This window comes from Amblyomma americanum, chromosome 5 (assembly GCF_052857255.1).
Source record: "Amblyomma americanum isolate KBUSLIRL-KWMA chromosome 5, ASM5285725v1, whole genome shotgun sequence".
NCBI lineage: Eukaryota > Metazoa > Arthropoda > Arachnida > Ixodida > Ixodidae > Amblyomma > Amblyomma americanum.
The window spans coordinates 171,891,213-171,903,027 of NC_135501.1; the positions used below are offsets into that span (position 1 = coordinate 171,891,213).

Here is an 11,815-nt window from a genome sequence, read left to right on the forward strand (position 1 = left end):
CGTTTAAAGTGAGTGGAAGACCCTCGGTGAATCATCCAACACTATCAGCTAGGCAGTGGCGCCTTAGCTCTTGTAGCATTGCTGTGTCGTTTTTATTGAGTGTCCAAGTGGCTGAAGCGGCCAGAAGGGAGGGGTAGTTTTTTTGGCCCGTGTTTTTAGTTCCGCAAATTTTTGGCTCTGACAACTCTTCAGCACTGCTCAGAAATGAAGTGCAATACTTACTTCCTTCAACAGTCGATTCATCACCTGAAAAGTAAGGGATGGCCATCAGCAATGCTGATTTTGCGAGGCGCGCACATAGTTGTGAGCTTCAAATAAGAGTATAGAACTTATGTAGGGTGCTGGAACAACAGAACTAAGGCAGGTGCTTACCCATGGTTAGGCGAGTCTAGGTGCTCTGATAGTCAATAGTCGTCAGAAAAGATGTCACTTATCGATGTGAAGTCTGGCGCCTCTGGAGTGCTTTCCAAACACGCCCCTTTGCGTTAAACCTAGAAGCATGAAAAGCAGCAACACAATAACGACATCACGAGCTTGACGTCCCGCTGACGCGGTACAAACCTGTAATAACAGCCCTACTAATTCATAAGCACACCGCATCTCTATGCTTCGTGGGCTATGAGTAACGCCGGAGTCGGAGGCGCCGGAGTGCTTTTGGGTCCTGCTGGAGGCAATAACACGCAGGTAAACCCTTCCACGTGGATCTTTAACACATTTTTTCATAATATCGTGGCGGAAACTTCGGTGGCAGTTATCGTAACGACCACCTTCCCTCCCAGTAGCAGACCCCAGTTGTTTTGCTTTGGCTTCGGTGCATGGCTTTTAACGTCCCAAACTGTCTCAGGCTACGAAAGACGTCGTAGTTGACGCCTCAGGATAATTTCGACCACGTGGAGTTTTTCAATGTGCTCTGACATCGCGCAGTATACGAGCCTGGAGCATTTCGCCTCCATCGAAATGTGACCAGCGCTGCTGAAATCGAACCCGAATCTTCCGAGTCAACAGCCAAGCACAACTACAGAGCCCCCATGGCAGCCCAGCTTGCTTTTAGGTATTTGAGGCCTGTTCATTGCGCGCAATTTGACGCCTAATTAGCATATTAGTATTTGCTATTTTCAGTTACTATCAGATCTGTACGCATCCCATACCCACGTTACTAAGTCATACACACCACAATGCGTTTACTATGCCTCCCTTTTACACGCCTGAAACCGCAGTGGTGGCCTAGTCGTTTGAGCATCCGGCTCGCATGCGGGAGGTGCGGGGTCCGATCCCCAGTGCCGCTGGGTACCCACCGGTGATACAATGGGTACAAGCTTTCCCCTGGTCTGATGCTCGGCTAGTAAGGGGTGAAATGCTTGGAAAACGGGTCTTTGACCCCACCTTCACTAATAAAAAAATACCTTGTGATGGCGCTCTTTGGCCATAGTCGTCATTGCTCCTCAAAAATCCATCATCATCATCATTTAATACGCCTGAACCGATGACCTTTCGTGGCCTATGCGCTGAATTCCCGCCTGGCTCACGGAGGGTCTGGGGTCGAAGGCTAATTCCGAGTGTTTCCTTTTCTGTATTCTGATTTCAGTAATTCTTGGATTTCTTCCGACTGACGCCGGACGATGGGCGAAGCCGGATTTTTATAACCAGCTCCTTACGCTCTCATGTAAAAGTCTCAGCCCGGCTGCGCTGGTGGTATGCAAAGGAAACGCGAAGAGCACACCCTTATGCACACAGCGAGTAAGCCGCACACGGCGACCAGTAACGAGTTCGCCTCAACACAGAGTGCTAAATGAAGCGGCGATCGCTGACGTTTGCTGCCAGTTCTTAAGAGTCGATGTACTGGTGAAGCTCACGTCAGCCACGTTCAGCAGGAACACGGCACAAAATTTAACGGTGGTTTAACTACTGCTAAACCTGGTTAGAGAGCGAAAGCTGTGGTGTATTGGGCAAATAGACGCGGCTTGGCTTCTGTAACACTGAGCGCGTTCCGCCCTCTGGACAGGCTGCGCGCCCACCCTGCCACACATGGCAAGTGGCAGTTAAATTAATGGTGCATCGCGAGAAGTTGGTCGCCAAGTGAACGCTGCAGCCTACTCTACCCCAGTCTACCGGCAAATCGAAAGGTCAAAGTTCAAGTGGCGCGACATCATGATGGACAACTGTATGGTAAGGCCTATAGCCACACTGACCTTTGGCTCACTTGAAGGGCGGTAACGCACGGAGAAATCAGCTTTACCTAGCGGGTGAAGGACAGCATGGGTGTAGGACAGGATGGGTGAAGGACAGGACGAGTAAACGAGCGGCCATGGGCTCGCAAGCGGAGCAAGGGATCGCTGCGTTCCCGGCTGAAGCAGTGGGCTGAGGCCGAATGCAAGGCGGGTGCTAGCCCCTGGGAGTGGGCACGTGAGGTCGGAGCGGGCCGTGAAACAAGGCAAGGCCCTTGAAAAACGGCTGAAAACTTCTTAGTGCTCCCTATCCACATTACCACGAAAGAGCAATAGCCATGAAATTCGATGTATGTCGACTGCATCAAAGCGAGACGATCGTTGCCGAAATGGGAGCAGCGAACAAGCGCGCTGTGGCTGAGGTTCGATGCTCATGCCGCACCGGCGCCAGCGGATATCATTGGACCGCGAAATAACAAATCATTTGAACTTGGTAACAGCGATGTTGGCGACTTCAATAAGACGAAACAACTGCACATTAAAATGAGTTAGCAGCGTGTGCCCTTACTAGCGTCCAAGTTCGTCGAAAGTTCAGCACTAACCGAGAATTAAAAAGCTCGATAAAGCTCGAAGAGACGATAACAGCCCAATATGATAAACTTCACGAACTTTACTTCGTGACACTTGTCGGTAGCCTTCAGGTTACGGGACAGACCTTGTCGCTGGACAGCGTTCGGGCCGCAGGTCTCGCTCGTTGGACTCCGGTAGATTCCTGCGAGGAGAGAACGGAGGGGCGTGACGTGTAGGGCCTCTTCAAAGGGTAGATCGAGAGTTTACGGCACTTCGAACGCAGACAGGGCCCGTGCAAGTACCAGCGGCCAGACGGGAGGACTCCGTGGGCAGGGAGCAGACGCAGCGGGTAGGTTGGTTGGCCTCAAAGGTGGCACATACCCACTACGGGGCGGTGATCAAGACACAGGGGGTGAATTGCTGGAAACAGGAGCTTCTATAGGAGAAAAGGAGTAGTAATATGGTATAGGCAGACAGATTGGATGCAGCGGGACCTCCAATGACGATGATGATGTCCTCAGGCTTAATGGCACATACCCACGGCGGGCGATTCACCAGGGTGAATTGCTGATACAAACGCACTCATGGACGAGGAGTGGAATAACTGGATAATTTTGTGACCTAGACACGAATGTGGATTAAAAATGGAGGTAAAAAAACGGAAATGACAAAGCTGTTAATTCACATTCCAACATAGGAATCTACCTGATGCAATTATATATTCTTAATATAATCGCACACTAGTTTAAAAACATATCCCTTAGCGCTTTCCCCGAAGGAGATGAGAATAGGAATAGATAGAGGAAGCCCCCATTCGAGCGAGAGGATCTCCAAGTAAGTTCTACGGAGAGAAGCGAATCGCCGACAAAAGAGGAAAAAGTGATTTATTGACAAAATTTCGCCAAAAGATTCACAGAGGTTGGTCATAGATAACCCTGATCGACATAAATAGAGATTCAGTCGCGGTATTCTGGAGCGCAGGAGGGTCATGGACACCTCACATTGCCCTGAACTGCACATCCGCACACTCCAAGGAAATGCCAGATGCGGAAAATCCGCTACAGCAAGGACAGGCTCATGGCTCAAGTAGTGGAGGCGCTGGAACCGTTGGAAGAGTGCTACAGTCTAGTAGACAGTATTAGGGACGAACGGGGCAATAGGTCCACCAAGGGCGGAATGTGCTAAAAAATCAGCCTTCTCATTAGAAGCAATGCCGCAGTGCCTAGGTACCCAGTGAAAGCGTACTTTTGTTATATGTGGTGGAATAAAAAATCGAAGGGAATGGTTCATAGGAGTATCGCTCGATTTTTCGAGGGTTGTCAAGACGGAAAGGCTGTCTAAAAGTATAGTAACCTGACAGACACTGCAGGGAATCCTTATTAAGGCCAACTCAATGGCCAGAAACTAGGCGACAGAAATAGGGGTATAGTCAGGGGTCCGAAATGCATAATTCCAATTAAGTGTCCTTGAGTAAATGCCAATGGCTGCCTTTTCATTTTGCTGGGAGGCGTCTGTAAAAACGGCAATATGGTTAAGCAAATTATCCAGATACTCCTCAATAAGCCCAATTAAACGTTGGCAGGCAGATTCTTAGCATTTACTGGGAGGGCGTCGTCATAGGAGACTACAGTAACAGCGCGGCGGTGGTTAACTGGTGCTAGCGAATTTATTGATAAAGAAATATTTCACAGCACGGATTAAGTCAACACAACCTGAGGAAGTTTATACCTAGGCCAAAAAATACAAAAAAATAGAGATGGGTTCATTGTAAATATGGGGTTAGCCAATCCAGGAACAGGCTCCAAAGACTTTGAAAACGTCCATACAGTAAGACGCTACAACAGATGATGATTACGGATTTTTATCGCGCTAAGGCATCTATGGCAAAGAGCGCCATTGCACAAGGTATTTTTGACTTCTCAAAGGTGGGGTCAGACACATTTCTCAAGCATTTTACCCCAAAAGCTTAAGCCGCAAATTTAGATCAGATATCCGCGCCTCCAAGTACAGCACAGCATTAGCGACTGATTTAGGCAGACCTAATAAAAGGCGTAGACCACGTCGCTCCATAATAAACAGGGGTTCACGCTTGTACCTTGAGCACCCAGAAAGAGAACAGAGCCGAATTCAAGTATTGGCCGTACATAGGTCTTATAAAGAAAGAGTAGTGTCCCGACGCATACCATTTTTTTCTTGTTGCTGGTCCTCACCAACTGGCCAAGGGCACGCTCACCTTTAAGCACAATGCTTCTAAGTTGGGGCCGCCATTCTAATTGCGGGTTATATACCCAAGTATTTGATAGAACGAACTTGCGGGATTAGGATAGAGTGTTACGACAAAGAAATGTAAAAGGGGATGACTGTGGGAAAACATGGACGGCCCACTTGTTGACATTTAAAGTTAACTTCAGGCTGTCCAGCCAAACTTCTAGAACATTTAAATACTCTTGTAACAATTGATACAGGATATGAATATATTTGGCCGAATCGAAAAAAAGCAATATCATTCGCATACACATAACCTTTGACGACCGGGTGAATAGGGATATCACGCATTAGTATATTAAAGAACCACGGCGAAAGAATGGAGCCTTGTGGGACACCTCTAGATTGGGCGTGTGTGTTAGTAATTAACCTACCTTTAGTGCAAAAGAATAATCTATTCCTTAAGAACTGCCTTATCCACGCGAAGAGGTACCAAAGAGGTTCTACGCCAGCTAGCTTTTGAAGCAGAATGCTGTGTTCAACGCTGTGATACACCTTTGCAATATCCCAAGCAACCTGAGCTGATACCCTTTTTTTTGTTTCATAGCAACCCTTATACGGCTATCTAATTCTATGTGCCCGGTCAAAATAGAACACCCACGGCGGAAACGATTCTGAGCCTCGCTGAAGCCTTGGAGAGAACATGATTGGTGAGGCGGCTGAAGACTTCCCATTCGACAAGCTTAACTAAATTTGAAGTGAGAGCAATCGGCCTGATTTTGTCGAGATCAAAATCCTTCCTCTTGTCTTTGAGCAATAAAATTATTTTCCTTGTTTTTCAATTTTGTGGAGTCCACGCTTTTTCCGAAGACGAACTGATAATCGGCAAGAGGTCCGGGACAAAGTCTTGAATTATTATTTTCAGCCTGCCAACTGTTACTCCGTCAACTCCAGGGATACAATTTGCTACAGACGCTAAATCAGATAGAGAGACCTCAGTGAAGTCTGCACCCAAATGAAATATGGTCGAAGGAAAGGCAGCGCGAGCATGAAAACTCGCAGCAAGGCCTTGAGCTATGGACTCCAGTTGGTCTCCTTCTTACGGGGGGCAACACTGTGGACTGAACGATATGAGAAGAGGTCAGCACGTTAGCACGTTCCATGCATCTATAGAGGGACTTACGGTTGACTGGGTGAGACAATTATGTGTTCAGATTTGCACTGTAATTATCCTTAGCCTTAGATATCGTTCTTTTGAAAGATGCTGCAAAGAATTTGTAATTTATCAAGTTTTTGGGGCCCTAGTTATGCGCTAAGCTCTTCCATGCGGCTTTCCTCTGACGATAGGCTTTTTCGCAGTCTTCATTCCACTAGCTCGAAGAAGTCTTATTTCTAACGGCCGACTGAACTGTAAACAGAAGTTACTACTTGAGGACCCCGGTCAGATTTATTCGAGGGAACAACAGACGACTTCACCTAGAAGTATCTTGAACACTGCATTATTGACAAAGTTTTGTGCGTGACCGGTCGCCCTAAGTGGACTGCATGCAATGGTGAAAGTGATTGGGTAGTGGTCACTTGACATACCCTGGGAAGTTCTAGACCACAAAGATACCTAAATACCACTAACAGCTAACGTTAAATCAATAGCTGAATGAGAATCTGCCCTCAAGTAAGTTATGGCGCGACTGTTGTTACAGCACACATCATTTTCTGACATACAAGACCAAAGTGAATGCCCGCTGTAATCGGTCCGGAAGCCCCATATAACATGGTGCGAATTGAAGTCCCCAGCCAGAACTACATTTTTATTGCGCTGTAAAGCATCTAGCCCATCCGTCCTACGGATGCTTGTGGGGAAGCAGATATTTGCAACTATAACAAGGGCACACTGCGGAACAAGGATGTCAAATGCAAGAATCGCACAATCCGGTTGCGTTAATATACGAGACACTTTAGCAGGATGGAACAGTTTTGTTGACATCAATGTTAAAAAGCCCCACCCCTGCTGTTTGGGCGATCAGCTCTAAAAACAGAGTAGCTTTAAATTATTAAAGGACGATTAGGAGAGAGCCACGATTCCTGTAGTAATATAATGTCCGGAGTAAATTTAAGAGTAAACTGCTCTAAGTAGTGAAATGAAGAAGAGATAGAGCGACAATTCCACTGCAGTACAGAAATACCCGCAATGATTATTGCTTTAAAAATGAGGCAGCAATAGCCCCTTTCAAATTATCTGATTTCTTTGCAGTTCCTGGAGAACCTTTCTTATTCTTGACATGCGGATGGTCAGATTTAGAATGAGAAGAGGAAGCACGACGCTTGTGAGATGGACATGTCCTTTCAGTATATGACTGGCAATCGTTAGAGAGGGGACTGGCTCAGAGGCATTTACACCCACAGGCATGGAGGCAGAAGAGGTGGTTGGTTGAATATTATCTACAGTTACATACGATTGAGAACAGGTACACGAGGTTAGGTTACCTAAAGCCGATGAAGCAGCCTGCGCGGAAATCCGGTAAGATGGCGCCCGAACCAGACGCATGTGCGCGCTGCTCCCAGCCCATTCATGGCAGGCAGCAGTTTTTGCAGAACTCGTCGGCAGAACTTAGCTACACCGGCAACACCGGCCACCCAGACACACCCCACGAGGAGCCTGCGTCTTCCCTCGATCTTCAGAGCGCGGCTGGTGTCTGCGCTTCGTCGGGCGTTCTTCAGCAGATACAGACGATGGCCAGTCGAATGGATGCGTTGGCGGCAGAGGTGCTACAACTTCGAGCGGAAAATGTGCGCCTGCGTGAGGCTGTGACTGGCCTGTGTGCATCAGTTCTGGTGCATACCGCCGGACAGGATGACTGTTTGCTCTACGACTGCTCGTAACCTCGGAACTACGCGTCTGCTGTGGCCACAAACATCGCTGCCCCAAATTCTAGCGTCCCTCCACAGCCTCTTGCTCAGCACCAAAGTAGCCATCTGCCACGCCCGTCTAAAGCGGCGAGCCAGCCATCACGGCCTCGAGCGACGATTGGCACACCTTAACAGTCGATGCTCAAAGTAGCATCCAAACTGCCGGCAGAGAAAAGCCTACTCGTTTCTCGCCTGGACCGACTACAACAGCGACGGACATGCAGGAACTCCTGGGAGATATTGTGAGTGACAAGGTGATTACGTGCACAAAACTGAAAACGAGGTACGACACGTATTGCTCCTTCCATGTCTCTGCTCGATGAGCATCTCTTAAATCTTAATAAACCTGAAGTGTGGCCTGACGGTTGCGTGTTTCGCCCCTTCTATGGAAACGTGGGGTCCTCCGGACACTTTGATAATCCTAACCGTGCTCTAACCCCTTCAGAAAATGGCTCAGGACATTAGGTTATATTATAAAAACACGAGAGGGCTTCGAACTAAAAGAGAAGTGCTCTTCGCGAATGCATACCAATGTGGGTATAATATTATATGCTTGACAGAAACATGGCTAAACTCATCATGTGCGGGTAGCTCTTATTTCTCAGATGAGTACGCTGTCTCCGACCGGGTTAAATACGGTGGCGGAGTTCTGATAGCGTGCAGGACTGTATTAGGTTGACTTAGAAGACAAGACCTGGAAACCTACGAGGAATTTGTGTGGTTGAAAATTTCAACACGTGAAAAATCTCACTGTCTCGTTGGCTGTTATTACTTTCCACCAAATTCAGACCTTAACGTTTTCATGAATAATTTTTTTAGATATTGGGAAAAAAATTATTTTTCGAAGTACAAGGTTTACATTTGCAGGGATTTTAATCTTCCTAAAGTCGAATGGGCAACTGGTTTGGTCAGCAGTGACTGCGCAGCCGTACGACAAAAATCTCGATGTCTGTTTGATTTTATTAACTCCCATGGGTTAGCGACAACCGACTTAGTTAAGCTTGCCTCCGCATCGGTAGCGGTCGTGCGGACAATATTTGCGTACGAGCTCTGTCTTCTGTCAAGTGGGGCATAAACATGCGCGCGCGAGCACCTGTCGCGTTGAATAATGTCCAAGACACACTGTTCATCGGCACGCTTCGGGCAGGTGGGATCGTCAGCTGTGTAATCAGAGTGGACAAGGCAGCAGCTAAACAACTCAGAAGTGTAGACGTCTGAAGCGTGATCACCGCCGCAAACACGGCAGCGCATTGCCGACCTGCAAGATTTACCGCTGTGACCAAAACGCCAGCAGATCTTACACTGCAATGGTTGGGGCTGCAGTTAGTCAACATGGTATACAATGGGCCTCAGTTTGATCTGACACGGGCAAGAGGATCCCGCCAAAGTTTCGATAACTGATTCAGATGCAATACAAGAGCCTCCAGTCGTTCTGTTACAGCGGTAAACTGAAAGAATGCCAACACCGGCATCATAGAAATCTTCACGACTTTCTTCCGGTGTAGTGGAGGGATCCACACCGCGGATTATTCCTTTTACGCAGGCAAGTTGCTCGGGAATAAATGCTTTCACCGGGTGTGAGGAGCAAGAGTTCACTGCAGCAAGTTTGCAACACAATCCAAGACAGCTGATTTGCACTAAATTCCTTTTTTTGCCACATGGTCAAACCTCGGAAATCTCAAGATATCGGCTGGTCGAAGCCTTCAGCTGCTCGTGGATCATACGAGAGTTTTGATCTTAATTAATCCATGTCCTACAGGGACCAGCGCCCCAGGGATAAGCTTGACACCGTTTTGGCAAAAAGACTTTCGCGGCATGTTTTCAGCCGGCAAACTGGCGAACCAGGTTACCGGAAATATGGCCGGAGAAGACATAGCCATGGCCCTGACCCTAAAGAGACATGAAGCCTACATCCAAAAGGGAAAAACCTGGCCAAATCCCTCATTCGCGGAACGGCCTCACCAGGAGTTGCCGACAGGCCTGAAGACGCAGAGGCAGTCAGACGATCAGCAGCACCAAGACTCACTTCAGCGCCCAGGCCAGATGAAGCGGGAGGCGGCGTACAGCAGACCTTAGGATGGAGAACCCTAGGAACGGTCGTTTTCCTCCTCGTTATCTCTCAGTTCAGAGCGTCAAGCGTGGCCAAGAAAGATGAAGATATGATAGCCCATGTCCCAGTATTTGAGACAACAGGGCTCCTGTCGTTGCGTCGTCTGATCTGTCAGTCCATACCTTAGTACTACTCCATCCCCCCTCCCCCTCCCCCCGCCCTAAACTCTTCTGTTTCCAGCAATTCACCGCCTATGTCTGGCCCCTCACCAGTCGTTGGTATAATCATCATCATCATCATCATCATCATCATCATCATCATCATCACCAACCTGACGACGCTCACTGCAGGGAACAGGCCTCCCCCATGTCTCTTCAATTAACCCGGTCTTTTGCCAGATGCGCCCACCGTATCCCCGCAAATTTCTTAATCTCACCCGCCACCTGCTATGCTTGCCTTCTCTTGGAATCCACTCTGTTACGATTAATTGCATGCTCTACCCAAGCCCATTTCTTCCTCTTGCTTTCGACTATGATGTCATTAACACACGTTTGTTCCCTCACCCACTCTTTCCGCTTCCGGTCTCTTAAGGTTACTCCTATAATTTTTCTTTTATCGCTCGCTGCGTTGCCTTTAACTCCAGCTGAACCATACTCGTTAGCCTCACGTTTCTGCCCCGTAGGTGAGTACTGATACGATACAGCTGCTGTATACTTTCTCGTGAGGGATATTGGTAAACTCCAATTCATGGTCTGAGGGAACCTGCCATATGTGCTCCACCCCATTCTTATTCTTCTAGTTATTTTCCTCTCATGATCCGAATCAGCGGACACTACCTGCCCTAGTAGACGTATTCTTTATCACTTCCAGCACCTTGCTACCAATTGTGCACTGCTGTTTCCTTGCTAGGCTCTTGAACATTACTTTGGTTTTCTGCATGTTAATTTTTAGACCCACCTTCTGCACTGCCTAACTCATTGATCATGCTTTGCAGTTCATCTCCTGAGTGACTAAGCAAGACAACGTCCTCGGCGAATCACAGATTATTTAGGTATTCTTCATTAACTCTGATCGCTAACTGTTCCCAATTCAGGCCTCGGAATACCTCCTGTAAATAGGCAATGAATAGCATTGGTGAGATTGTGTCTCCCTGCCTGGCGCTTTTCCATATTTGAATTTTATTGCTTACGTTATGTAGGACTATGGTAGCTGTGCACTTGTTATAGATATCTTCCAGTATTTTTACATGAGGCTCTTCTACACCCTGATTTCGCAATGCCTGCATGACTGCCGAGGTTCCGGTTGAGCCAAATATTTTCTCGTAATCAATAAAGGCTAGATATAGGGATTGGTTATATTCTGCGCATTTCTCTATCACCTGATTGATAGTGTGAATATGATCTACTGTGCAATATCTTTTACGAAAGCCTGCCTGATCATTAGGTTGATTGAAGTCTGAGGTGGCCCTGACTCCATTAGCGATTACCTTAGTAGATACCTTGTAGGCAACGGACAGTAAAGTGATCGGCCCGTTTGTTGTTCATGTCCTTGGCGTCTCCATTCTTATGGATTTATATAATGTTAGCGTTCTTCCAAGCATCTGGTACGGTTTAGGCCATAAGGCATTGCGTATTCAAGGCGGCATTTCCCTCTGGAATTAGCACTAATAGTTTACCACGACTGCGAAGAGGAATAAGCCATGCTTCTTTCCACTAGTTTGTCACTTATTGCGCTAATGATTACCATGTGCAGAAAGATTCTTAGGGATGCCTAATCGTGTTTAATCTATGCACTGCAGCCTAGATGCGTTTTTGTTTATTTGTTCTTGTGTTCATGTGTGTATCTTCGCACTTATTTTTATAAGGTGTCGTTCCCTTCACACGTCATGTCGAAACTAGAAACGGAAACTTCCGTGCTA

The 11,815-nt window shown here is 47.4% G+C and overlaps 1 protein-coding gene across 2 annotated transcripts in view; it reads right to left on the bottom strand.

The window, feature by feature from the left end:
• LOC144135299 (uncharacterized) overlaps positions 1-10,070 on the bottom strand; it is a 51,407-nt gene extending 41,337 nt beyond the window's left edge. Inside the window, exons 1-4 of one of the 2 annotated variants that reach the window (XM_077668008.1) lie at positions 9,874-10,070; positions 2,881-2,937; positions 373-491; positions 223-246 (exon numbers count right to left, since the gene is read on the bottom strand). In XM_077668008.1, the coding sequence (XP_077524134.1) occupies positions 223-246; positions 373-376 (28 nt within the window). In that variant the 5' untranslated portion in view covers positions 377-491; positions 2,881-2,937; positions 9,874-10,070. Of the gene's footprint in view, positions 1-222; positions 247-372; positions 492-2,839; positions 2,938-9,873 lie in introns of both variants that reach the window. The other variant, XM_077668009.1, reaches the window with a different exon arrangement.
• Positions 10,071-11,815: the final 1,745 nt, after the last annotated feature.